Source organism: Osmerus eperlanus, chromosome 6, assembly GCF_963692335.1.
Source record: "Osmerus eperlanus chromosome 6, fOsmEpe2.1, whole genome shotgun sequence".
In the NCBI taxonomy this organism is placed as follows: Eukaryota; Metazoa; Chordata; class Actinopteri; order Osmeriformes; family Osmeridae; genus Osmerus; species Osmerus eperlanus.
In genome coordinates, this window is record NC_085023.1 from 21,933,012 (window position 1) to 21,959,753 (window position 26,742).

The 26,742-nt window shown below is 52.6% G+C and overlaps 1 protein-coding gene across 3 annotated transcripts in view; it reads left to right on the top strand.

The window, feature by feature from the left end:
- disc1 (DISC1 scaffold protein) overlaps positions 1 to 26,742 on the top strand; it is a 41,166-nt gene that overhangs the window by 4,828 nt on the left and 9,596 nt on the right. For all 3 annotated transcript variants that reach the window (XM_062464406.1, XM_062464404.1, XM_062464405.1), the window contains exons 2-10: positions 418 to 1,430; positions 1,544 to 1,613; positions 3,952 to 4,102; positions 7,532 to 7,613; positions 8,639 to 8,874; positions 11,264 to 11,318; positions 12,998 to 13,100; positions 13,383 to 13,571; positions 20,403 to 20,463. In XM_062464406.1, the coding sequence (XP_062320390.1) occupies positions 418 to 1,430; positions 1,544 to 1,613; positions 3,952 to 4,102; positions 7,532 to 7,613; positions 8,639 to 8,874; positions 11,264 to 11,318; positions 12,998 to 13,100; positions 13,383 to 13,571; positions 20,403 to 20,463 (1,960 nt within the window). The remainder of the gene's footprint in view (positions 1 to 417; positions 1,431 to 1,543; positions 1,614 to 3,951; positions 4,103 to 7,531; positions 7,614 to 8,638; positions 8,875 to 11,263; positions 11,319 to 12,997; positions 13,101 to 13,382; positions 13,572 to 20,402; positions 20,464 to 26,742) is intronic.

A 26,742-nucleotide genomic window follows, 5' to 3' on the forward strand; every position in this document is an offset into this window, starting at 1 on the left:
CTGCGCCTGAACCGTGTGACCGCATCTGCTGTGGAGGAGCTCTCTCTGTGAACATGACGGAGGGCGTTTGGGATTTTCTCAACAGATGGATTCTCCCAGCGCCAGTGTCTAATCCAGCTGGACTCTCCCAGCGCCTGGGAAAGAGACTCTTCCTACGAGGGTCTAATCCAGCTGGACACACTAGCACAGCTTCATGTGACACATAACAGGGGAATCCTATTGGGGGGTCATGACACAGACCTATTGGGGGGTCATGACACAGACCTATCGGGGGGTCATGACACAGACCTATTGGGGGGTCATAACAGACAGTTTCTCAGATTTGTTTTGACATGATCCAAACTTAAAGCTGTGCTGCCCTCCTCGCTGTGTAGTTGTTGTGCTATCAGGCTTAACGGCTAATCTAACTGTTAACAGGTGGCCCAGTCCTGCCTTCTGAGTCAGCTGGAAGCCTGGCCCGTAAGAGGCTCCAGCGCAGGCCAGGGTGCGTGAGGCCAGACCTGCCCAGGCCTCAGAGCTCTTCCTCTGGGGAGGAGGGGAGCACCGCCTGCCTGCAGAACAGAGTATCTGGAAGCGCTGGCGGGGAGGATCGCGATGACATCATCCCCGAACCAACCAACGCTATGTCTGTAAGCCGGCAGCGACCTGCCCTGGATGAACTCTCCCTGGGTCAGTGTCGACACATCCTCCTCTCCTCCTCCGCTCCCTGTCTTCCTCAGGAGGGCTGTGGGGCTGCGAGGCCTCCGTCCAGATCCCAGAACAAACCTTTCTATGACCTCCAGCTGACCCCAGGCCTCCAGCCCGGCCCGGCCCAGCCCAGACTCCCTGGCCCAGGGGACACCTTCAGGTCCAGCTTCAGCTTCATCCAGCAGTCGCTCACCTCCACCCAGGGAGCTCCCACTGTCCCTGAGCTACGCATCTCCTCCCTGGAACCAGCAGACCAGTCATCCTCTAAGACATTACCTTCCAGGGCTGGGTTAGCCCTGTCTGTCCAGCAGGAACCTGAATGTGTTTCCTCTAGTCATCCAACATCTAAAACACCAGGAGACAGATCTTTGAGACAACCCGGTTCAGTCCCTGGCCAATCAGAGCCTGGCTCAGCTCCACCCAGCCAATCAGAGCTTGGCTCGGCCCCACCCAGCCAATCAGAGTTGTCGCTGGGTGAGAGGCTGTGGCAGGATCGCCACTGGGAGGGCCGGGAGGCGGGGGGTTGCACCTCGGTGACGTCTGACCTGAAGGAGAGTCTCCCCGACTCTGACTCCTGCTCCCTGGACACCGAGGCAGCCTCGTCCGTGTCCCTGGATTCGGACGCTGCCACATCCGGCTACGACAGCGCGCCCCCGGGGGGTGAGCAGGGCTGGGGCAGCCTGCTGAAGACGTATGAAGGAGCCCTACAGGCCTGCCTGCAGAACACCCGGACCAGCACCAAGGTGGGGGGGGTGGGGGGGTGGGGTGGGGGGGTGGGGTGGGGGGGTGGGCTAGGCCCTAACCCTAACCAGATGATTTGACTTGGTTAATTGTTATTCTTCTGATCCTTTCTCAGATTGAGTCCATGATGTTGAAACTGCAGAGGCTGCAGCAGAAAGCTGTCCTGGAGGATGACTATGACAGCGGTGAGTCAGAATGTGTTATAATAAACCATGACCTGGTGAGGATACTCCACCACTGAGTGGGAGCGAGATAGAGACAGTTTGAGAGAGAAAATGATTGTAGTCTTTGCCGTAATGCTTTCACTGTAAGTAGTTGAAGCAGTGGTGTGCTGGTGTCCTGCCTCCACTAGAGGCCAGTGTTGGGCTGGTGTCCTGCCTCCACTAGAGGCCAGTGTTGGGCTGGTGTCCTGCCTCCACTAGAGGCCAGTGTTGGGCTGGTGTCCTGCCTCCCCTAGAGGCCAGTGTTGGGCTGGTGTCCTGCCTCCACTAGAGGCCAGTGTTGGGCTAGTGTCCTGCCTCCCCTAGAGGCCAGTGTTGGGCTGGTGTCCTGCCTCCACTAGAGGCCAGTGTTGGGCTGGTGTCCTGCCTCCACTAGAGGCCAGTGGTGTGCTGGTGTCCTGCCTCCACTAGAGGCCAGTGGTGTGCTGGTGTCCTGCCTCCCCTAGAGGCCAGTGTTGGGCTGGTGTCCTGCCTCCCCTAGAGGCCAGTGTTGGGCTGGTGTCCTGCCTCCACTAGAGGCCAGTGTTGGGCTGGTGTCCTGCCTCCACTAGAGGCCAGTGGTGTGCTGGTGTCCTGCCTCCACTAGAGGCCAGTGGTGTGCTGGTGTCCTGCCTCCCCTAGAGGCCAGTGTTGGGCTGGTGTCCTGCCTCCCCTAGAGGCCAGTGTTGGGCTGGTGTCCTGCCTCCACTAGAGGCCAGTGTTGGGCTGGTGTCCTGCCTCCCCTAGAGGCCAGTGTTGGGCTGGTGTCCTGCCTCCACTAGAGGCCAGTGTTGGGCTGGTGTCCTGCCTCCACTAGAGGCCAGTGTTGGGCTGGTGTCCTGCCTCCCCTAGAGGCCAGTGTTGGGCTGGTGTCCTGCCTCCACTAGAGGCCAGTGTTGGGCTGGTGTCCTGCCTCCCCTAGAGGCCAGTGGTGTGCTGGTGTCCTGCCTCCCCTAGAGGCCAGTGTTGGGCTGGTGTCCTGCCTCCCCTAGAGGCCAGTGTTGGGCTGGTGTCCTGCCTCCCCTAGAGGCCAGTGTTGGGCTGGTGTCCTGCCTCCCCTAGAGGCCAGTGTTGGGCTGGTGTCCTGCCTCCACTAGAGGCCAGTGTTGGGCTGGTGTCCTGCCTCCACTAGAGGCCAGTGTTGGGCTGGGATCTCCTCGTCTGTCTCCCAGTCAGCAGGAGCCTGTTGCCTCTTCCTGCCGTATTGAAGCACGGACATTTTAACTGTGTCAGTTGGAACCATAACAAACAAGAGTGCTCAGTCTGGTTTAGTATGACCTGTTATGGATTCACATTGCCGTTGGTAACTGCTGGGTTCAGAAATAGAGATTTGACCCACAACTTGAGTTTTACATCAATAAATCCTCTCGCTCCATTTGCTGCTGTTGTTGTGACAGCACATCACTCTAAAGGGCTGAGACTGGTGTCTGGTCATTGAAGACTCATTGACCCAGATATCTAAACAGTGTTGGCCTACAGACCCTGACTGCTGGTGAGTGGAGTTGGCTTCAATGTGAAGACTGTACCGTGACCTGTTTCCTGGACCTTGTGACTTAGATAAATAAGAACAGCTGGTGACCCCCTCTTCAGCACACAGTGATGTGTTTAGCTGGAGTGATTATGTGGGTCAGGAAGGCTGGTAATGTTTACTGTCTCTCTCTCACTTCCTAGCTCATGACTGAGTTTAAAGAACTTACCACAAATAATGATGGTGTTTTAAATGCCAACCAGCGTACGTGTAGGGTTTGTATAGATCATCAGTAACCCTTCCTGTCTGCAGAGCAGCCGTGTTGTTTATGTCAAGGCTTCCATCTTGTGCCCCTGGAGGTCGTGGGGTAACCATGGAGACCCTGTGACATTAACTCCTGATTCTCTGAGGTAGCAGCAGAAGGAGAATGGGAATCGCTCCTCTCTCACGCGATCGCTCACTGTGCCAGCCAACCTGCGCTTGTGGCCTCTTTGATGGTTCCTCAAGGTGATGTGTGTGTGTGTGTGTAAACAGTGTTTTCGTGAGGGGTTAGAGGTGGACATGCTTGGGTCTGCTCCAGGATGAGTCAAGCCACTATGCAGTCAGAATAGGACTCCTGGTTAAGGTCAGACGACAAACAGCAGATGGGACTGGTGCCAGACTGCACACTGGGACTGGTGCCAGACTGCACACTGGGACTGGTGCCAGACTGCACACTGGGACTGGTGCCAGACTGCACACTGGGGCTGGTGCCAGACTGCACACTGGGGTTTATACATCCAGGCACCCTGCAAATAGAAATATACTTTTTTTGATGTTTGGTGTGTGTGTGTGTTTGCGTTGGTGTGTGTGCAGCGGAGCGTTTTGGTAAGAAGCTGGATGAGCTGTCTGAAGAGCGGGCTCGCCTGCAGCTGGACCTGCCCTCCAGACAGCCAGGGGTCTCCCTCCTCCTGCAGCGGCTGGGACATGCGCTCCACAGCGCCCTCCGCAGGACCCAGGACGCCACGTCAGTACCACTCCTTTACATGTTTTTATTCAGTAGAATTTGTATGGATTTAAAAACCATTTTTAGAGGCGTTATAGGATTATTTCCATGTTATGTTTTATTTATTATATATTGTTAAGAATGTTGGTTCACAAAGGGTTGGGATTATTCATGTAGAAATTGAGATGTAGAACCATAGAGGATTTAGGTTAGATGGAAGTTTTTCTATTTTTTGGGGCCCCTGTCAGTCAGGGGCCCCAAAAATTGGGGGTTAGGAATTGTCCTAACCTTTCCCCCTATACGGCGCCCCTGAAAACAGGACCTAGAATTCAACTGTACCTGTACTTGTTACAAAAGCCAAAACTAACATGAAACTTGATGTGGAAAATTAAGCTGTAAAGTATTTTTCTGTGAAACAGCCCACTGCAACAGGAAGTAGCTCACTGCAACAGGAAGTAGCTCAGGTGGGGTTTGGAGCGTGTGTTCCTGTTGGAGCACAGCTGACGAAGGCACAAAAACAGGGCTGCATTGTTCTGATCCGCTGCCCCTGCCTCAGACCAGACTCTATTGCTTTGTGCATGTAGAACAATCCACCAGAGATTATAATCTGTTAAATGAGAATGTACGGTGTCCGTTATGAAACTGTGTTTTTGTTATCTAAAAATAACACATCACTTCTTTTTAGAGCAGCTCTGTCCAGCCGTGTTCTGGATGAGATACTGCCTGTAGGCTTTCACTCCCTCCCTAATGCAGCACAGCACATTCTACAAATTACCTGGTTTCTAACTGGGGGCTGGCTGGGCCTGCAGGGCTGGACAGTCCTGGAGGAGAGGTTGGACAGTCCTGGGGGAGAGGCTGGACAGTCCTGGGGGAGAGGTTGGACAGTCCTGGGGGAGAGGTTGGACAGTCCTGGGGGAGAGGTTGGACAGTCCTGGGGGAGAGGCTGGACAGTCCTGGGGGAGAGGTTGGACAGTCCTGGGGGAGAGGCTGGACAGTCCTGGAGGAGAGGCTGGACAGTCCTGGGGGAGAGGTTGGACAGTCCTGGGGGAGAGGCTGGACAGTCCTGGAGGAGAGGTTGGACAGTCCTGGGGGAGAGGCTGGACAGTCCTGGGGGAGAGGCTGGACAGTCCTGGAGGAGAGGTTGGACAGTCCTGGGGGAGAGGCTGGACAGTCCTGGAGGAGAGGTTGGACAGTCCTGGGGGAGAGGCTGGACAGTCCTGGGGGAGAGGCTGGACAGTCCTGGGGGAGAGGTTGGACAGTCCTGGAGGAGAGGTTGGACAGTCCTGGGGGAGAGGCTGGACAGTCCTGGGGGAGAGGCTGGACAGTCCTGGGGGAGAGGTTGGACAGTCCTGGGGGAGAGGTTGGACAGTCCTGGAGGAGAGGTTGGACAGTCCTGGGGGAGAGGTTGGACAGTCCTGGGGGAGAGGCTGGACAGTCCTGGGGGAGAGGTTGGACAGTCCTGGAGGAGAGGCTGGACAGTCCTGGGGGAGAGGCTGGACAGTCCTGGGGGAGAGGCTGGACAGTCCTGGGGGAGAGGCTGGACAGTCCTGGGGGAGAGGTTGGACAGTCCTGGGGGAGAGGCTGGACAGTCCTGGGGGAGAGGTTGGACAGTCCTGGGGGAGAGGCTGGACAGTCCTGGAGGAGAGGCTGGACTGTCCTGGGGGAGAGGTTGGACAGTCCTGGGGGAGAGGCTGGACAGTCCTGGAGGAGAGGCTGGACAGTCCTGGGGGAGAGGCTGGACAGCCATGGAGGAGAGGTTGGACAGTCCTGGGGGAGAGGCTGGACAGTCCTGGGGGAGAGGCTGGACAGTCCTGGAGGAGAGGCTGGACAGTCCTGGAGGAGAGGCTGGACAGTCCTGGGGGAGAGGCTGGACAGTCCTGGGGGAGAGGTTGGACAGTCCTGGAGGAGAGGCTGGACAGTCCTGGGGGAGAGGCTGGACAGTCCTGGAGGAGAGGCTGGACAGTCCTGGGGGAGAGGCTGGACAGTCCTGGAGGAGAGGCTGGACAGTCCTGGGGGAGAGGCTGGACAGTCCTGGGGGAGAGGTTGGACAGTCCTGGGGGAGAGGCTGGACAGTCCTGGAGGAGAGGCTGGACAGTCCTGGGGGAGAGGCTGGACAGTCCTGGAGGAGAGGCTGGACAGTCCTGGGGGAGAGGCTGGACAGTCCTGGAGGAGAGGCTGGACAGTCCTGGGGGAGAGGCTGGACAGTCCTGGGGGAGAGGTTGGACAGTCCTGGGGGAGAGGCTGGACAGTCCTGGGGGAGAGGCTGGACAGTCCTGGAGGAGAGGTTGGACAGTCCTGGAGGAGAGGCTGGACAGTCCTGGGGGAGAGGTTGGACAGTCCTGGGGGAGAGGCTGGACAGTCCTGGGGGAGAGGTTGGACAGTCCTGGGGGAGAGGTTGGACAGTCCTGGGGGAGAGGTTGGACAGTCCTGGGGGAGAGGCTGGACAGTCCTGGAGGAGAGGTTGGACAGTCCTGGAGGAGAGGCTGGACAGTCCTGGGGGAGAGGCTGGACAGTCCTGGGGGAGAGGCTGGACAGTCCTGGGGGAGAGGTTGGACAGTCCTGGGGGAGAGGTTGGACAGTCCTGGGGGAGAGGCTGGACAGTCCTGGAGGAGAGGTTGGACAGTCCTGGAGGAGAGGCTGGACAGTCCTGGGGGAGAGGCTGGACAGTCCTGGGGGAGAGGTTGGACAGTCCTGGGGGAGAGGTTGGACAGTCCTGGAGGAGAGGTTGGACAGTCCTGGAGGAGAGGCTGGACAGTCCTGGGGGAGAGGCTGGACAGTCCTGGAGGAGAGGTTGGACAGTCCTGGAGGAGAGGCTGGACAGTCCTGGGGGAGAGGCTGGACAGTCCTGGGGGAGAGGCTGGACAGTCCTGGGGGAGAGGTTGGACAGTCCTGGGGGAGAGGCTGGACAGTCCTGGGGGAGAGGCTGGACAGTCCTGGGGGAGAGGCTGGACAGTCCTGGAGGAGAGGTTGGACAGTCCTGGGGGAGAGGCTGGACAGTCCTGGGGGAGAGGTTGGACAGTCCTGGGGGAGAGGCTGGACAGTCCTGGGGGAGAGGCTGGACAGTCCTGGGGGAGAGGTTGGACAGTCCTGGGGGAGAGGCTGGACAGTCCTGGGGGAGAGGCTGGACAGTCCTGGGGGAGAGGTTGGACAGTCCTGGAGGAGAGGTTGGACAGTCCTGGGGGAGAGGTTGGACAGTCCTGGGGGAGAGGCTGGACAGTCCTGGGGGAGAGGCTGGACAGTCCTGGGGGAGAGGCTGGACAGTCCTGGAGGAGAGGTTGGACAGTCCTGGGGGAGAGGCTGGACAGTCCTGGGGGAGAGGTTGGACAGTCCTGGAGGAGAGGTTGGACAGTCCTGGGGGAGAGGCTGGACAGTCCTGGGGGAGAGGCTGGACAGTCCTGGGGGAGAGGCAGAATGAGTCACGGTGGTTCTCTCTCTCTTTCTGGTTCTCAGTGAAGGCCGGGATGCTGACCTGGTCCAGGTTCCACAGCAGAGGAGAGTCTCCTGTCTTCTTCAGGAGAAACGACAGGTGGAGGTGAGTGGAGCTCCTAGATATCACAGTGTTGTAGTTTGGTGGAGCTCAGTGATTGGAGCTTTTGACTAGAGATCAAGAAGTCATACATTCAAATCCCTGTCTATAGGTCGCTTTGGATAAAAGTGTATGCAAAATGAGCACATTATTACCTAAATATCTCTCCTGTGAGGAATGCACGAATGATTTAACAATTGTATCAAATTGTTTTTATAAAGACTTTTTTTTTTTTTTTTTTTTTTTTTTTTTTTTACAAGCAAACTTAACAAGTAGAAATGAGTGTAAGAACCCTCCTGTCACAAGCCTGTTTGGTTCACACTTCAAACCGTGTCCTCTTCAAACCGTGTCCTCTTCAAACCGTGTCCTCTTCAAACCGTGTCCTCTTCAAACCGTGTCCTCTTCAAACCGTGTCCTCTTCAAACCGTGCCCTCTTCAAACCGTGTCCTCTTCAAACTATCTCCTCTTCAAACCGTGTCCTCTTCAAACCGTGTCCTCTTCAAACCGTGTCCTCTTCAAACCGTGTCCTCTTCAAACCGTGTCCTCTTCAAACCGTGTCCTCTTCAAACCGTGTCCTCTTCAAACCGTGTCCTCTTCAAACTATCTCCTCTTCAAACCGTGTCCTCTTCAAACCGTGTCCTCTTCAAACCGTGTCCTCTTCAAACTATCTCCTCTTCAAACCGTGTCCTCTTCAAACCGTGTCCTCTTCAAACCGTGTCCTCTTCAAACCGTGTCCTCTTCAAACTATCTCCTCTTCAAACCGTGTCCTCTTCAAACCGTGTCCTCTTCAAACCGTGTCCTCTTCAAACTATCTCCTCTTCAAACCGTGTCCTCTTCAAACCGTGTCCTCTTCAAACCGTGTCCTCTTCAAACCGTGTCCTCTTCAAACCGTGTCCTCTTCAAACCGTGTCCTCTTCAAACCGTGTCCTCTTCAAACCGTGTCCTCTTCAAACCGTGTCCTCTTCAAACCGTGTCCTCTTCAAACCGTGTCCTCTTCAAACCGTGTCCTCTTCAAACCTTCTCCTCCCCAGGTGGAGATGCAGGCACTGCGGCGGCGTCTGGAGGATCTGGAGGAGCGCAGACAGCGTCTGGAGCAGCAGGAGCAGCAGGAGGAGGAGCTGCGGGGCTCGGAGGAGGCGGAGGAGAGCTTGGCCCTGCGAGGGCGCAGCGCGGCCCAGCTACGGGACATGAGCCGCACCCTGGATGACCTGGTCACCTGCAAGAGCCGCTCCCAGATGACTGTCTTGCCTCCTGCCTCCACGCTCAGGTCTGCCCTCCCTACTCCTCTCAATGCCTCGTCCAGCCCAGTGGTGCTCAAGCTTTTTGGCTTCAGAGACGTTTTTCTGAATCCCCCTATACCCCATAAAAAATGTATTGATAATATTATATTTCTACCTGTATTTTCATGGTTTACTGTCATATTTTTCAATTTTCCACTTTCTCTCACATACCCCTGTGTCTAGGGGTGGGTACACTAGTCTAGCCTGTACAGTCTGAAGCTGCAGTGCACGGCATCACCACAAGGGGCTGCCAGAGAGACGTTGAAAGAGGCTGGATGTAAAAATATAACAAAATAGAGACATCCGAATGGCAGTCTGTGTTAGTCCTACTCATCAGCAGTGTGCTTGGCTGGGTTCATCTTCATGGGGATGATTAGGTTTATCTGCTGTACAGCACTACTGTCCCCCTCAGGAACCTGTTGGTGCTTAACCTTTACCACAAACTTGATTGTTCTACTGTCAAACGATGACATTTAAAACAAATCCCACTGCACACTGCACTGTCCTAGGTTAAGAAATAATGATTAAGTGAGAATCTCTGCCTGAATGCCACAGGAAGACCTGAGGCTTCAGAGACCAAACAAGGGAAAAGGATGAAGAGAAGCACAACTGTGTTTTTTTGTTTGTGTCATTTTTTTAAATTTCTTTCACAGTATTTGGAAGAGCATACATTTAATATTGTTTCCAAAATGTCAGGAGGTTCTTGGTTCCCTGCTATTTCAATTTCCCCTCCTCACTCTCACCTGCTTGAACCTGTTTTGAATATTTATTATTCCTCTCTGATGCAAATGAATGCTGCCGTCAAATCGTCTGAAGGTAATGGCTTCGGAGTGGAAGCTATGGAAAGCCCTGTCCTGTTCCCTCTGGTTAGAGATGGAAATTGTATTTATCCCCGTCGCAGAGCCTTGACCCACCATCTGGGGGATAATTTGGTATCTGACACTCTGTCACCCTGATCGGAACACCACGGAGCCCATCCTGATTGAGATTGGAAGGAGAGATTGGGGTGTGAGATTTGGATGTGGTTTTCCTGACTGGGTGCTGTTGTCAGAGAAGTTTGCTCATTGAATTAACGGCAGGCGGCGACTCCTGCAGTTTGTCTTTCCACCAGTATGTGGCGCTGTGCTGTCGTAACCATCACCGCTGGTTTATCTGCCATCTGAACAGAGCCGGTGAAATGCTGACATGTTAATCTTACACAGCTTCCCATAAAACCAACAGCATGTTGGGAGGAGGACCACAGCAGCCAGGTGCTGCTGCTGCTAATATTCATATGAATTCTGAGTGTTTAGGTTTGAATGCATTGAGAAGCTAAAGGTCTGTTGTTGTAGGATATTAAGTTCAGTGATCCAGTCTTTACTAAGATGCACATCACATTGCATCATTGTCTTACTATGAGCAAAGCATCCTTAGGTCTCTTGAAAGGTGTTAAATACGTGCAAGTTATTAATATTATTATCCAACGTGACAGTGTTCATTGTGTTGCTCAGACATGAGGGTAATGTAATGCTAGAGAGTGAGGATGAGATGCTAGAGAGAGGATGAGATGTTAGAGAGAGGATGAGATGTTAGAGTGAGGATGAGATGTTAGAGTGAGGATGAGATGTTAGAGTGAGGATGAGATGTTAGAGTGAGGATGAGATGTTAGAGTGAGGATGAGATGTTAGAGAGAGTGAGGATGAGATGTTAGAGTGAGGATGAGATGTTAGAGAGAGTGAGGATGAGATGCCAGAGAGAGTGAGGATGAGATGCTAGAGAGAGTGAGGATGAGATGCCAGAGAGAGTGAGGATGAGATGCCAGAGAGAGTGAGGATGAGATGTTAGAGTGAGGATGAGATGTTAGAGTGAGGATGAGATGTTAGAGTGAGGATGAGATGCCAGAGAGAGTGAGGATGAGATGCCAGAGAGAGTGAGGATGAGATGTTAGAGTGAGGATGAGATGTTAGAGTGAGGATGAGATGTTAGAGAGAGGATGAGATGTTAGAGAGAGTGAGGATGAGATGTTAGAGTGAGGATGAGATGTTAGAGTGAGGATGAGATGTTAGAGTGAGGATGAGATGTTAGAGTGAGGATGAGATGTTAGAGAGAGTGAGGATGAGATGCCAGAGAGAGTGAGGATGAGATGCCAGAGAGAGTGAGGATGAGATGTTAGAGAGAGTGAGGATGAGATGTTAGAGAGAGTGAGGATGAGATGCCAGAGAGAGTGAGGATGAGATGCTAGAGAGAGTGAGGATGAGATGCTAGAGAGAGTGAGGATGAGATGCTAGAGAGAGTGAGGATGAGATGCCAGAGAGAGTGAGGATGAGATGCCAGAGAGAGTGAGGATGAGATTCATACGGTTTCTTCTTCACTGACGTGTTCTTCCTCTGGTTCCAGACTCCAGGAGCAGGAACAGGAACTCAGTCTGTCCATCAAGGAGGCCACTGCCAAAGTAAGGCTCTATTCGCGGACCCCCTGTGCTCCGCAGCCCCCCTCCACCCAACACCAGGCTGCAATTACTTTATGAATGTGACAGAAATATACTCTGACTGTTGACTCCAGAGCTCTCAAACTTATAATAGTAAGATTGTGTGTGTGTGTGTGTGTGGTGTTGTGTTTGTCTGGGGTGGATGTGTGTTGAGATGGGGGCAGGGGAGGTGGGTGGTGTCAGTGTGCTGTCCTCACCAGGACTCCTGCATCCCACCCCAGTGTGTGTGTGTGTGTGTCTAGCAAAGCCTGAGGCTGTGTGAGCATCAGAAAATTGTCACTTTAGCCGTCATGGCCTCAGGCTCTAGCACTCACACACAAACACACACACACACTGTGTGCTTGAGTGTATGTGTGTCTATATGTCTCCTTTTTGTAAAGGGTGTGTCTCTGCCTGCATGGATTTCCGTGATGTGTGTTCGAATGATGATATGCCTCTGTGTGTGTGTGTGTGTGGATATACATGGTATCAGGATGATCTTTCAATACAGAGACATGGATCTGGGCAGGGAGGGTTAGACAGCCAGGAGCAGCAGAAATCCTTCACTGCTGGATGAGGGGGGGAGGTGTGAGGGAGGGAGGGAGGGAGGGAGGGAAGGAAGGAGGGAGGGAGGGAGGGAGGGGGGGAGGGAGGGAGGGAGGGAGGGAGGGGGGGAGGGAGGGAGGGAGGGAGGGGGGGAGGGAGGGAGGGGGGGAGGGAGGGGGGGAGGGAGGGAGGGAGGGAGGGAGGGAGGGAAGGAGGGAGGGAGGGAGGGATGGGGGGAGGGAGGGAGGTGCAGCGGGGGGGAGGACCACAATGTCACATTGCCCTCCAGAAAGCCATCGTCACGTGTGTGTGATGCTGTATCGCACTGAAGCTCTGGAGGGTTTAACAGGAGCGCAGTGCTTTCAGAAACAGCCCTTTTCTGGAGCACAACTGTTATTCTCTGTGGAGCAAAATGGACGCACAACATGTTTTTCTTGACCAAGTTTGTTATTTGAACGACTTTGAAGGTTTGGCTTGTACGCTGGTTCACATGAGAATATGGGTGTGTTTCAAAGCAACACTTGTTCTCTATTTAGTACAAAGAAAGCCTGTTGAGATGAGCTCTTCCCCGAGACCCCCTGTTTAACAAAGCTCTGTGTGAGATCTGAGGGAGCCCACAGTCTCTTTGAAGACAGAACGGTTTCACAGAAGAAGAACTGTGTCATATGAAGGACTGTCCGGCAGTTATGTACTGAACAAGTTGATGAGTCAGAATGTGGGTGTGCAATGTCACACACACACACACACACACACACATATTGTATGTACATGCATACACAAGCACACACACATGTATATGTACACACACACCTCCCTTCAACCCGCTGACCTTCCGAACCTCTCTCCTCTCTGACATTCTGCTGCCATCTTTTATGGAGATTTCTCATTTCCTTTGTCTCACCTCATGAAAGAAGAGCCTCTGTGTCTCTAAAGGTTAGGAACAAGGTATCCCATCATCAGTCTCTGTCTGGTGTCCTCTGAAGAAAGAGCAGACATAAGAACAAAAGTATAATGAGAATGACAGCAAGACAAAGGAATATGAAAGTAGCAGAGATAATGAGTCAGGCTCACCAGGGCAGTTTGACTGGAGACCTGACTGCCTCCCCTTCTCCCCCCAGGTGGTGATGAGTCAGAGGCTGGGGGCCAGTCTGAGGAGGAAGGTGAGCGAGACGGAGACTCAGCTCCTGGCCCTCCACGAAGCCAAGCTCGCCGCCGTGTCAGGTGACCGACATCACTTCCTCCAACCAATCAGACTAGAAGATAAGAAAAACATTATTGTCCATTAAATTGCCATTAAATATAAATGTGCCTTTGGCATTGGCAACATACTATATGACAAACAGGAAAGAACAGCAGGGCTTATAGGATGGGTGGAGGGGTTATCAGATCTGCTCCTTCATCTACCTCATTCACCTCACATCAGACACAACGAATCAAGCCTTTAACCATCAAGTCCCATCCTCCGAGTCCTGCGTAACTGAAGAGCCTGCTGTTTGGTTCCAGGTAATGACTTCAGCAGCGCCAGGGAGCTGAAGGCTGAGATGAGGGGGGTGTATGCGGAGAGGGAGCGCCTGGAAGCCCTGGCCAAAAGGCTCCACAGCCTGAGTGCCTGGAACAGCCAGGAGCTGGCCAGGATGAAGGAGCAGCAGCAGCAGCTGAAGCAGGAGCTGGAGGAGAGCGTGGCCCAGCACGGTGAGTCTGGAGCGGGTCACAACACAGCAAGCCTCCCCCGGGGTGGACACACTCCTGGATGTCTGAACAGGGACAGTTGGGTTGTCTGTGTTTAGGGGTCAACCCTGACCAGACACTGGCTGGGTGTATTTCTCACTAATTGTCACTTGTTTATATACACACACGTGCATACATGCATTTTTAGACATGTAGTGTTTTTCAGAAAGCACCTGTCATTTACGGCAGCTGCCTTTTGAAATACCCAACACGGATCCTGAGGAATCCTGAGCATCAAAAGATGCCAGGAGAAGAAAGTCTTTGAAAGAAATTATTCTCTGTTGCTTTCGGCTCCTTGCTGAGAGCCGGCGTCAATTAAAGATGAAAATCCTCCGGTGGAGAAGAGAGAGGCTGTCTGCCGAGCCTTCACACAACGCATCAGGAGAGGAAGGAGACCGGTGGAGATCAGCTTCAGATTGTGTGAAGTGTCCAATTACCTCCTCGCTAGGACAGTGGGGCCCCATGGCTGTTTGTGTGTGTGTGTGTGTGTGCTTGACTCCCCCTCCATTGAAGAGGATGTTTGCAGCTAGAAAGACACATTTGGAGGGTTTTGATGGTCTGGCCTCCTGGTGATGGTCTGGCCTCCTGGTGATGGTATGTGTAGAGAGATAAATGGGTCTTGACAGCACCAGCTGCACTGCTACCATCCTCAGCGCATTTGTCACAGCCACATATCTACAAAAGGTCACTTCGCTCTCTGAGGTTGGAACCTGGAGGGGGAGGCAGGGAAGTGACAAGCCCAGGATAGTGAGGCTTGGCTGGAGGAGAGGGTCCCCGGGCTGTGCTGCCACCCCCAGGTTAGAGTAGATGTGATCTACTGTAACAACCAGATTGTCCTCAACGACAGGATCCATTCTGAGCCATGGTTTCGTCACCCGTGTCAGAGCTGGTAGGCCTTGTGTTGCTTGGGCACTGCATGTAACATGTTTTTCAGATGACATTTTAATCCAGCGTGATATTGAATAATCATTTGTCTGGAGTGACTTGACATTCCAGTCAGTCAAGCCTACTTTAATAACAAGTGACATCTGTAGTCACAGAGCATGATGTCAGAGATGGGGGTGGGGGGGTGAGGGGGGGGGTGGATAAGGTCTTGAGTTAGGCTAAGTGATGACGTGTGTTTTCCCATCCACACACTCCTACTGTACATGTTTTTGTCATTGCAGATGGGAAAGAGCTGTCATTCATATATCCAGTACCACTAGGGGGCACCGTTCTATTAGTTCTGTTGGGGAGGGGGGTTGGTCTGGTTACAGAATCGTATCAGTGGTTTATGTTCCAATAAACCAGCAAGTTACGCCACCGATAAGCTAGCTGCCGCGGGTGGACAGTACCTTTACTGAGGAGGACTGAGTTTAGCAGTTCACCTCAGCTGCACCAGCAGTCAGACACCAAAGCCCAGCTAGCGCCACACCTCAGCTGCACCAGCAGTCAGACACCAAAGCCCAGCTAGCGCCACACCTCAGCCCCTGAGGGAGGCCAGGGTCTAACAGCGGTGTCGCCAGCGCTGCCGGGAGCGAGGGCGAGCTAGCGTGGTTAATGTGACACGCTCACATTCCTCTGAAACAAAAGGCCTTAGATTCAGGTGGGTTGGCGTCACTGTGTGAGGAGAGCTGGTGGGTTAATGAGGGGTTGTGCGCCGAGCTAAAGTGCTCAAAGTAGGCGAACACAATACTACAGGCTGAATACCACAATGGCTGTCTGACACGACGCTGGGGTCTCATTAAACTGTCACCCCGTTGGGTAATAAGGGGCTGGCGCACGCTAGTTGAAACTGATAGCTTCACCGCTATGTAGAATGCATTAGCATGTCTTTAGCTGGAGGGGGGTGGTATGGCTTGTCAGGTTCAAAGCCAAGTTAGCGCACCTTTGGTTTTAACTTAAAAAAATATCACTCTGAGATTAACTAGGAGAATAGCTATTTGAAAAGATCTGTTCCTGTTAGCAACTTCAGCTAACAGGGAAATGGTCTATAACATGAAGTAGAGTTTATACTCAGCAGGGGATGTCCGGACTGTCAACACTATGTTCAGTTCAGCAGTCGCTCCTTGTTGGTCTGGTGACATTATGCACTCAAGTAGAACTGGTACTCATAACTCTGACTCTGTCCTCTGACAAAGGCAGCTTTAATGCTAACTGATAGCATCATGATTCCCTTGGAGAGATGACCACAGAGACTAAATGCACAGATAAATAATTGACGAGATACAAAAAAGACTATAAATGACCCCCCAGGATTCGGCCGTGTTCAGGATATACAGCACCAGGGTGCGGATCATTACATTTTGATGAGTGTAAAACGCTGATGGCAGTTTCCATATTCTGCTAATATTCCGGTTTTGCCGCTGGACCAGGCATCTCTAGGCTGGCAGTATTCTGAACTGTACCGGTGGCATGATATTAAATATGTATGCTTGAATATTACAAACTGTCCAAGCGAATCACCCTCAGCATTGCTTTGACTAGTTTGTTTTGGCAGTGTGCAGGGACAGCATCTTGTTGCCTGATCCCCTCCCCCTCCCGCGCAGCAGACGCTTCCAATGTCACCTCTGTGCTGCGGTGCATGATGGGATAGCGGTCCATGCTCTGCCTCCCAGCAGGCTTTGTGTGTTGGTCCAGGACAAACGTCACATTATCTGGGATCTGATCTTAACTGATGTCATTAAGCTACGCAGGATTTGATGTCATTAAGTTACGCAGGATGTGAGTGAATCTGTCCTGGATGGCCGACTGGAGGACAGACATGTTTCCTTCATGACCTGCTCTCTGTCGGACAGTGTGATGACAGTCACATGCTTGTGTGATTGAGACTAAGTATTAGGTGTTTGTATGAGGGTGTATTAACAGGTTTCACATATCAGGTGTGTCATTCAGTCTGTCATAAGTTCAGTAATAGAGCTGTGATCCCACTGCCTTGTACCATAATATACCACCTCACTCGCGCATAATCATCTGGTCAAGACCTGTGAACATGGACTGTCATCAAATCGAACCTTTAAACTTGGATCATGGAGCGTAATTTTCCTATCGCTCGCCCTGTCGGTCTGTGTGACTGCAGATACACAGGCACTGACACACAGACGAGGCCCCAGTAATGAACCCTAACAACGAAAGCACATCCACACCCCCGCCTGCATGATTAACCTGAATGCATCTCTCTCTGAACAGGGAGCTCGGAGATGTGTTGGGATGGCCGAGTTGTGAGCCCAGAGGAAAGTGCTCTTACTGTGTGGTAGCTGGAGTCTTTCTAGAGCTTTCCGAGGATATAATTAGATGAGAGGTAAGTAGAGCAGAGAATGCGTGCAGGTGATGTACTGAGTTGGGAGGGAGAGAGATGGAGGGAGGGATAGATGGGAGGGGGGGAGAGATGGGAGGGGGGGGCAGAGAGATGAGGGGGGAGGCTTTGTGAAAGGCTTTTAGGACTGTGCTTTTGGGGGAACTCTCCTCGCCTTGTCTCTTAATGTTTAGCCAGATTCAATCATCAGAGAAGTAAGTAATGCTGCCGGGGGCAAAGTGGCTGCAGCGTTCTCATTTACACGTTAGAGACGGTAAGGAAAATATCACTCACTTTTCTACAGAGTATTTTAACACTCGGTAAAGTGTATGTTGATGGCAGTACAATTTCACGGGTGAGGATTGCAAATCATTTGTACGTTGAGTGTATTTCCCCAGTTTTGGGAGGGAAAGCGATCGTTGCATTAGGCCCATGTATGGTGTGCTCATGCAGCGTTGGCTGAAGGCGCAGCAGTAACCTGGGTTCTTTGTGAGGCCTGAGGCGGATATGGAAGCAGTAACCTGGGTTCTTTGTGAGGCCTGAGGCGGATATGGAAGCAGTAACCTGGGTTCTTTGTGTAGCCTGAGGCGGAGATGGAAGCGCGGCAAGCAAGTTCTCACCAGACAGCCTCCTGCCACAGCTACTTCTCCAACGGACCTTCTGCTTTGGGAGGCTCATATAACCTTGGACCGTTGACCTTTTCGTTAATACTATCGGTTTAAACAGTGTTGCCAATTTAGCAACAATGTTGCTAGATATAGCAACATTTCACCTTCCAAAGTGACAAAAATCGTATCTAGCGACTAGCGACAAATCTAGCGACTTTATGCTACTTTGGCAACCTCCGTTTTCGTTGTTTTTATTTCTGTAGCCTAATTGTACTTATGTGTTAATTATTATAGCTGCCAATCATGTAGGTACAGCCAGCAATGCGTTTTCGTTTTGTTAATCTGATTTAGCTGTTTTTGTTTAGTCTATGCTGCTAGGCCTATTTAAAAATCAACCCAAAAAACATTTGTATTATTATAATTTATTTTTTATGGGTCACAGACATTCGTCCATTCTACATTTTTTATCTTGTCGGTCAGCGGTTGATGGTCGTTAACGAGCATTAGTTATCGGTCAAATATTTTTTCAAAAAGAGCATCTCTACTTCTGCTACCAGGGTCGAGCCTCAACACATCACGTTTCTTTAGCAGGACTACGGTGCCCTGTGCAGAAGATGCACGTGACTGTATAGGCTTCATCTGAGTAATGCTGAGCCTGTATCCAGACTCCTTAGTCACAGTCAGAGGCTCCAACTCAGTCCCTCATTCTCCTGTTTCAGAACGCCATACCAGTTGCCTCTAATTTGCCGCGCGACGCGATTATTACAAGCTGTTGAAAGTATCGATGTGTTAATCGCTCCGTTTACAGAGATGAATAAATACTGTTAGAGTGCGAGCAGGACAAGCGCTTTGCTATCGTTGAAGCCCATGAACTCTCATTATAGCCTGGATATCAGACAGATCTGCCAGCTCATGTTTTATCTGCTCTTGTTTCCCCATCAGAGGTCAGTAGAACCTGTATTTCCCTGTGTGATTGGGTTACGTCAGGGGTAGTGTGATCAGAGAAGTCATGGCGAGTTCGAGCTTTTTTTGCCAGAAGGAAAACGAGGCTCATGAATTTGCAAATCAGTGGATTCTGAGTGGAACAGGATGATGAACCCCCACATGTATTATGGATTGTCCATTAAATGTGGCTCTTTTCTCCACAAGTTTTTGAATGTTGATTTTATGCCCAGTTCCTGCCAACAGCAGCAGTCTCCTGCAGACTAAAGGGAAGTTGACATGTTCCAGGAAGAGCCTTGCTAAGTTGCTGTGTACAGCCCTCAATACTGGATTGTCATATCTCCCCGGGTAGATTATGAATGGTGTTTTATGGTTACATTTTACATTTCCGATGGTAGTTCTTGCAAACTAATACAGCATCATAGAAATAGCATGGGATTGTTCCATCCAAACTACTGAACAAAATCCCTGAAACCTGCATCCTGCACTCCCTACAAGTCTGTCTCTGAACCCTCTTGGTTTGAGATGTCAGAATTGACAAGACCAACGGAGGAGAAGGACAAACTCAGATTTGAGCCTCGTCTGTCACCTTTCATCTGTGCTGCTGGCTGAGGGGGCCAGCACGGGCCAGCTCCTCTCTCAGTCCTGGTGTGTGGGGTTCTGGTTCTGGGTCGCGAGGGAAGAGATCAGGGAAGAGATCTCCCATGGAAACAAGACGTGATCAGTGACCTGTCTGTTGCACCTGCAGGATAGCAGGCGTATGATACCAGCCCTCCGGACATCTCAGCAACGCCTAGGTGCGGTCTGAAATTACACGCTCACATTCAGGCCTCACAGCTTCCTGCTAGTACTTGTGCAAGAACATGTTTACACACACACAAACAGACTAATTACATTTTGTTCTGCACAAATGTTTTTCCTCGTTCCTTCTTTCTCCTGTGGTGTCTGATAACCACCACAGGAGAAAATCATTAAAATTACATTAAAACCCCAGTGTGATCCCTGTTTAACCCTTGTGTTATCTTCGGGTCATTCTGACCCATCAGTCATTGTGACCCACCGTCGTATTGCGACAGATTTACCGCATACAAAGACAAAGTGAAGCATTTTCTTTTAACCGTTGGGCTGTCTCAGACCCCCCACATTGCAAAGGTTAAAAGAAAATTATTTTAATTTGTTTTTGTATTGGGTAAAATTGGGTAAACACAACGATGGTTCGTTATGAACCTTTGGGTCATGTGACCCGAAGGCAGCACGAGGGTTAAAAAAAATTCTGTGTGAGAGAATCAGAGCAAAGAGCCTTTTGTGTGTTACGGGAAGATTCTGTTCACAGACCATGTAGCCACCGTGTGTGATATGTTTTGTATGAGTGTAGCTGAACAGACTTTGATTACAGAGGGCAGAAAATTATAACACCACTGGGTTTGGCATTCATGTGTGTGAGAGAGAGAGATCGTGTGTGTGTGGTTTCAAGGACCCTGATATCATGTTTCAAACATGAGCCTAATGAATACAAATTTTCCCTCCCCTGCTTCTTGAAGAATGCCGTTCCCATGTCTCAGACTTCAGGCTGGTGTGAACACTGTCGTGGGGCCAAACAACACGCTGTCCCTCTCTCTCCCTCCAGCGTACAGGAAGACATTTACCACGAGGCAGTTCCCCTCTCTGAGGGGGTCTTTTTCTAATTCACACCTTTACCCCCCCCTCCCACACACACACACATCCCCCCCCCCCCGCACACACACAGCCTGCATCCTCACACCACACTGAGCCTGAACAGTGCTTTAGTGTCTCAACACAATAAAAGCAGACCTCAGAGGTAATGATGCCTCCCCATACTGTCCTGTTACAGTATGGATAATTACTCAGCTGGGCATTTGCAGCAATGGTTTGTTGCTAGGAGACTCTGCCGTCTATGTGGTTAGTGAGTAGTGAGTATAATTGAAGTGTCTGTCTGCCCCCCCCCCGCAGAACGCAGTCTGAAAGAGAACGCTCTGAAGTACATCAGGCTACTGGAGGACAGAGTGCACAGGTACGACGGTAGTCTCATATCTCTCTTTTCTCTTGGTTTTCTTTCTCCTATCTTTTTTTCCTGTCTCAGTCCTCTGTGCTCTCCTCCACTCCCTCTTTGCTGTTCTCTGTCTCTCACTCAGTTATCCTGTCTCCTCTTTCCCCCCTCTTTCTGTCGCTCACCTGTCTCTGTGGGCTGTGTCTGTCTGTCTTCTCTGTAGAGTAAAACCTGGCCTGCCCTTTTCAGATTTCCTTCTCATCCCCCGCTGTCTAGCAATGTTGATGGATTGGCTTCTGATGGTTCAGTAATGAAGGAGATTCCATAGACACCCAGCTCCCCCTGTAGCTGGGCCAGGTGAGAGCCCCTGTAGCTGGGCCCAGTTGAGAACCAGGGCCAATGAGGATACCAGTTCCAGCTTAGCTCAGTGGGACTGTAGGGTTGGTGGTTACTGCCTTCTGTGTTTGAGGTAATTGAATGGGCATCAGGCCACATCCAGACACACTCGCTCCTTTATCACTCGTCTGTTTCTGCTCATCCGCTGTCAGTCACTGGAGACTTCCTCTCCTGCTCTCCTGGAGGCCACAGCGCCACGCCACCCCGGAGAAGGAAAATTACCCTCAAACGAAGTCTAATATAGCTCTAATGCTGCTCTGATGGACTGCCGAGGGGGGGGGCGACTGGTCTAGCTCACGCATTTGTGAAATGTCTGGTTTCCTTAGAGACAGACAGCGTTAAAAAGCAATTATCTCCTTCTTTCTATAGACCTAGACAGGATGCTGGGGCTTACACATCCCAGAATATTCCGCCGGAAATAGAGTATGTGACTCAGATTAGCTTTCAGCTTGGAAACCGTTGAATACACAGTGTAGAAGTTTGTGAGGAAAATCTCTCCTCTGTCTATATACTTTTTTTTCTTGTGAGTTTTTTGGGAGTGTTCATTTGTCGTGTTAAGCTTCATGGAACAGGACTCATAACCAAATCATCCAACAGTTCCCTGCGGGCCTGGGTGCTGTGGTTCTGCCTGCTGTGGTTCATGTGAACTTTTGAAACTCTGTAGCGGCCTGGGGGAATGTCTTGCTGATCAGCAGAAAGCCTCCACTTGGCAGAGGAACCCTCCCCTGAACCGCACACTTCGCTGGGCTGCAACTCCGTCTTAACTCGGTAAACCAAAGGAAACAATACACAGTGCTTATGCTGTAGTAACACCAATCCTCTGTGGGTGCTAACTCACAGTGTCACGATAGAAGCTTCTTATTTTTTCCCCATGCTGTGATGGTGCCTGTTGACGTTAGCAGGAAGTGGTGTTGTCAGTCACCAGTAGATCTTTTCTAGCTGGTGTCTGAGGTGACTTGGTCTCCTGGTCTCTCTGGTGGCTCCTATATTACAGCGTTCAGGACCGTCACTCTGACCACAACGATGAGAAGAATCCTGCGCTCAGAGGGTGAGAGGAGAACGCAAAGGAGAGGAGCGTGTGAGAGCTCTGTCTGTGAGGTAGAGTGTGGAGAGAGAGAGATATAGACAGAAAGAGAGCTCTGTCTGTGAGGTAGAGTGTGGAGAGAGAGATATATATATAGACAGAAAGAGAGCTCTGTCTGTGAGGTAGAGTGTGGAGAGAGAGAGATATAGACAGAAAGAGAGCTCTGTCTGTGAGGTAGAGTGTGGAAAGAGAGAGATATAGACAGAAAGAGAGCTCTGTCTGTGAGGTAGAGTGTGGAGAGAGAGATATATAGACAGAAAGAGAGCTCTGTCTGTGAGGTAGAGTGTGGAGAGAGAGATATATAGACAGAAAGAGAGCTCTGTCTGTGAGGTAGAGTGTGGAGAGAGAGATATAGACAGAAAGAGAGCTCTGTCTGTGAGGTAGAGTGTGGAGAGAGAGATATAGACAGAAAGAGAGCTCTGTCTGTGAGGTAGAGTGTGGAGAGAGAGATATATAGACAGAAAGAGAGCTATGTCTGTGAGGTAGAGTGTGGAGAGAGATATATAGACAGAAAGAGAGCTCTGTCTGTGAGGTAGAGTGTGGAGAGAGAGAGATATAGACAGAAAGAGAGCTCTGACCGGCTGAGCCCAGCGAGAGTTCTACTGTCCAGTCCACCGCACTGCTCCTGGTCTCTATAGAGTTCTACTTTCCAGTCCACCTCAGTGGTCCTGGTCTCTAGAGAGTTCTACTGTCCAGTCTGCCTCACTGGTCCTGGTCTCTAGAGAGTTCTACTGTCCAGTCTGCCTCACTGGTCCTGGTCTCTAGAGAGTTCTACTGTCCAGTCCACCTCACTGGTCCTGGTCTCTAGAGAGTTCGACTGTCCAGTCCACCTCACTGGTCCTGGTCTCTAGAGAGTTCGACTGTCCAGTCTGCCTCACTGCTCCTGGTCTCTATAGAGTTCTACTTTCCAGTCCACCTCAGTGGTCCTGGTCTCTAGAGAGTTCTACTGTCCAGTCTGCCTCACTGGTCCTGGTCTCTAGAGAGTTCTACTGTCCAGTCCACCTCACTGGTCCTGGTCTCTAGAGAGTTCGACTGTCCAGTCCACCTCACTGGTCCTGGTCTCTAGAGAGTTCGACTGTCCAGTCCACCTCACTGGTCCTGGTCTCTAGAGAGTTCTACTGTCCAGTCTGCCTCACTGGTCCTGCTGTTGTAAAGGAGATGTTCAGTCCCAGACTCCGGGATGGAACTGGACCTTGGTGCTGAGGAGGACCTGACAGCAGGACCTGATCAGGAGGACCTGATCAGGTCCTCCTGATCAGGTCCTCCTGATCAGGAGGACCTGACAGCAGGACCTGACAGCAGGACCTGATCAGGAGGACCTGACAGCAGGACCTGACAGCAGGACCTGACAGCAGGACCTGACAGCAGGACCTGACAGCAGGACCTGATCAGGAGGACCTGACAGCAGGACCTGACAGCAGGACCTGATCAGGAGGACCTGATCAGGAGGACCTGACAGCAGGACCTGATCAGGAGGACCTGACAGCAGGACCTGATCAGGAGGACCTGACAGCAGGACCTGATCAGGAGGACCTGACAGCAGGACCTGACAGCAGGACCTGATCAGGAGGACCTGACAGCAGGACCTGATCAGGAGGACCTGACAGCAGGACCTGACAGCAGGACCTGACAGCAGGACCTGACAGCAGGACCTGATCAGGAGGACCTGACAGCAGGACCTGACAGCAGGACCTGATCAGGAGGACCTGACAGCAGGACCTGACAGCAGGACCTGATCAGGAGGACCTGACAGCAGGACCTGATCAGGAGGACCTGACAGCAGGACCTGACAGCAGGACCTGACAGCAGGACCTGATCAGGAGGACCTGACAGCAGGACCTGATCAGGAGGACCTGACAGCAGGACCTGACAGCAGGACCTGACAGCAGGACCTGACAGCAGGACCTGATCAGGAGGACCTGATCAGGAGGACCTGACAGCAGGACCTGATCAGGAGGACCTGACAGCAGGACCTGATCAGGAGGACCTGACAGCAGGACCTGATCAGGAGGACCTGACAGCAGGACCTGATCAGGAGGACCTGACAGCAGGACCTGATCAGGAGGACCTGACAGCAGGACCTGACAGCAGGACCTGACAGCAGGACCTGACAGCAGGACCTGATCAGGAGGACCTGATCAGGAGGACCTGACAGCAGGACCTGATCAGGAGGACCTGACAGCAGGACCTGACAGCAGGACCTGATCAGGAGGACCTGACAGCAGGACCTGATCAGGAGGACCTGACAGCAGGACCTGATCAGGAGGACCTGACAGCAGGACCTGATCAGGAGGACCTGACAGCAGGACCTGATCAGGAGGACCTGACAGCAGGACCTGATCAGGAGGACCTGATCAGCAGGACCTGATCAGGTCCTCCTGATCAGGTCCTCCTGATCAGGAGGACCTGATCAGGAGGACCTGACAGCAGGACCTGATCAGGAGGACCTGACAGCAGGACCTGACAGCAGGACCTGACAGCAGGACCTGATCAGGAGGACCTGACAGCAGGACCTGATCAGGAGGACCTGACAGCAGGACCTGACAGCAGGACCTGATCAGGAGGACCTGACAGCAGGACCTGACAGCAGGACCTGATCAGGAGGACCTGACAGCAGGACCTGATCAGGAGGACCTGACAGCAGGACCTGATCAGGAGGACCTGACAGCAGGACCTGACAGCAGGACCTGATCAGGAGGACCTGACAGCAGGACCTGACAGCAGGACCTGATCAGGAGGACCTGACAGCAGGACCTGATCAGGAGGACCTGACAGCAGGACCTGACAGCAGGACCTGACAGCAGGACCTGACAGCAGGACCTGACAGCAGGACCTGATCAGGAGGACCTGATCAGGTCCTCCTGATCAGGTCCTCCTGATCAGCAGGACCTGATCAGGAGGACCTGACAGCAGGACCTGATCAGGAGGACCTGACAGCAGGACCTGACAGCAGGACCTGATCAGGAGGACCTGACAGCAGGACCTGATCAGGAGGACCTGACAGCAGGACCTGATCAGGAGGACCTGACAGCAGGACCTGACAGCAGGACCTGACAGCAGGACCTGACAGCAGGACCTGACAGCAGGACCTGATCAGGAGGACCTGACAGCAGGACCTGATCAGGAGGACCTGACAGCAGGACCTGATCAGGAGGACCTGACAGCAGGACCTGACAGCAGGACCTGACAGCAGGACCTGACAGCAGGACCTGACAGCAGGACCTGATCAGGAGGACCTGACAGCAGGACCTGACAGCAGGACCTGATCAGGAGGACCTGACAGCAGGACCTGACAGCAGGACCTGATCAGGAGGACCTGACAGCAGGACCTGACAGCAGGACCTGATCAGGAGGACCTGACAGCAGGACCTGACAGCAGGACCTGACAGCAGGACCTGATCAGGAGGACCTGACAGCAGGACCTGACAGCAGGACCTGACAGCAGGACCTGATCAGGAGGACCTGACAGCAGGACCTGATCAGGAGGACCTGACAGCAGGACCTGACAGCAGGACCTGACAGCAGGACCTGATCAGGAGGACCTGATCAGGAGGACCTGATCAGGAGGACCTGATCAGGAGGACCTGACAGCAGGACCTGATCAGGAGGACCTGACAGCAGGACCTGATCAGGAGGACCTGACAGCAGGACCTGACAGCAGGACCTGACAGCAGGACCTGATCAGGAGGACCTGACAGCAGGACCTGATCAGGAGGACCTGACAGCAGGACCTGACAGCAGGACCTGACAGCAGGACCTGATCAGGAGGACCTGACAGCAGGACCTGATCAGGAGGACCTGACAGCAGGACCTGATCAGGAGGACCTGACAGCAGGACCTGACAGCAGGACCTGACAGCAGGACCTGACAGCAGGACCTGATCAGGAGGACCTGACAGCAGGACCTGACAGCAGGACCTGACAGCAGGACCTGATCAGGAGGACCTGACAGCAGGACCTGACAGCAGGACCTGATCAGGAGGACCTGACAGCAGGACCTGATCAGGAGGACCTGATCAGGAGGACCTGACAGCAGGACCTGATCAGGAGGACCTGATCAGGAGGACCTGATCAGGAGGACCTGACAGCAGGACCTGACAGCAGGACCTGATCAGGAGGACCTGACAGCAGGACCTGACAGCAGGACCTGACAGCAGGACCTGATCAGGAGGACCTGACAGCAGGACCTGACAGCAGGACCTGACAGCAGGACCTGACAGCAGGACCTGATCAGGAGGACCTGACAGCAGGACCTGACAGCAGGACCTGACAGCAGGACCTGATCAGGAGGACCTGATCAGGAGGACCTGACAGCAGGACCTGATCAGGAGGACCTGACAGCAGGACCTGACAGCAGGACCTGATCAGGAGGACCTGACAGCAGGACCTGATCAGGAGGACCTGACAGCAGGACCTGACAGCAGGACCTGACAGCAGGACCTGACAGCAGGACCTGATCAGGAGGACCTGACAGCAGGACCTGACAGCAGGACCTGACAGCAGGACCTGATCAGGAGGACCTGACAGCAGGACCTGACAGCAGGACCTGATCAGGAGGACCTGACAGCAGGACCTGATCAGGAGGACCTGACAGCAGGACCTGATCAGGAGGACCTGATCAGGAGGACCTGATCAGGAGGACCTGACAGCAGGACCTGATCAGGAGGACCTGATCAGGAGGACCTGACAGCAGGACCTGATCAGGAGGACCTGATCAGCAGGACCTGATCAGGAGGACCTGACAGCAGGACCTGATCAGGAGGACCTGACAGCAGGACCTGATCAGGAGGACCTGACAGCAGGACCTGATCAGGAGGACCTGAC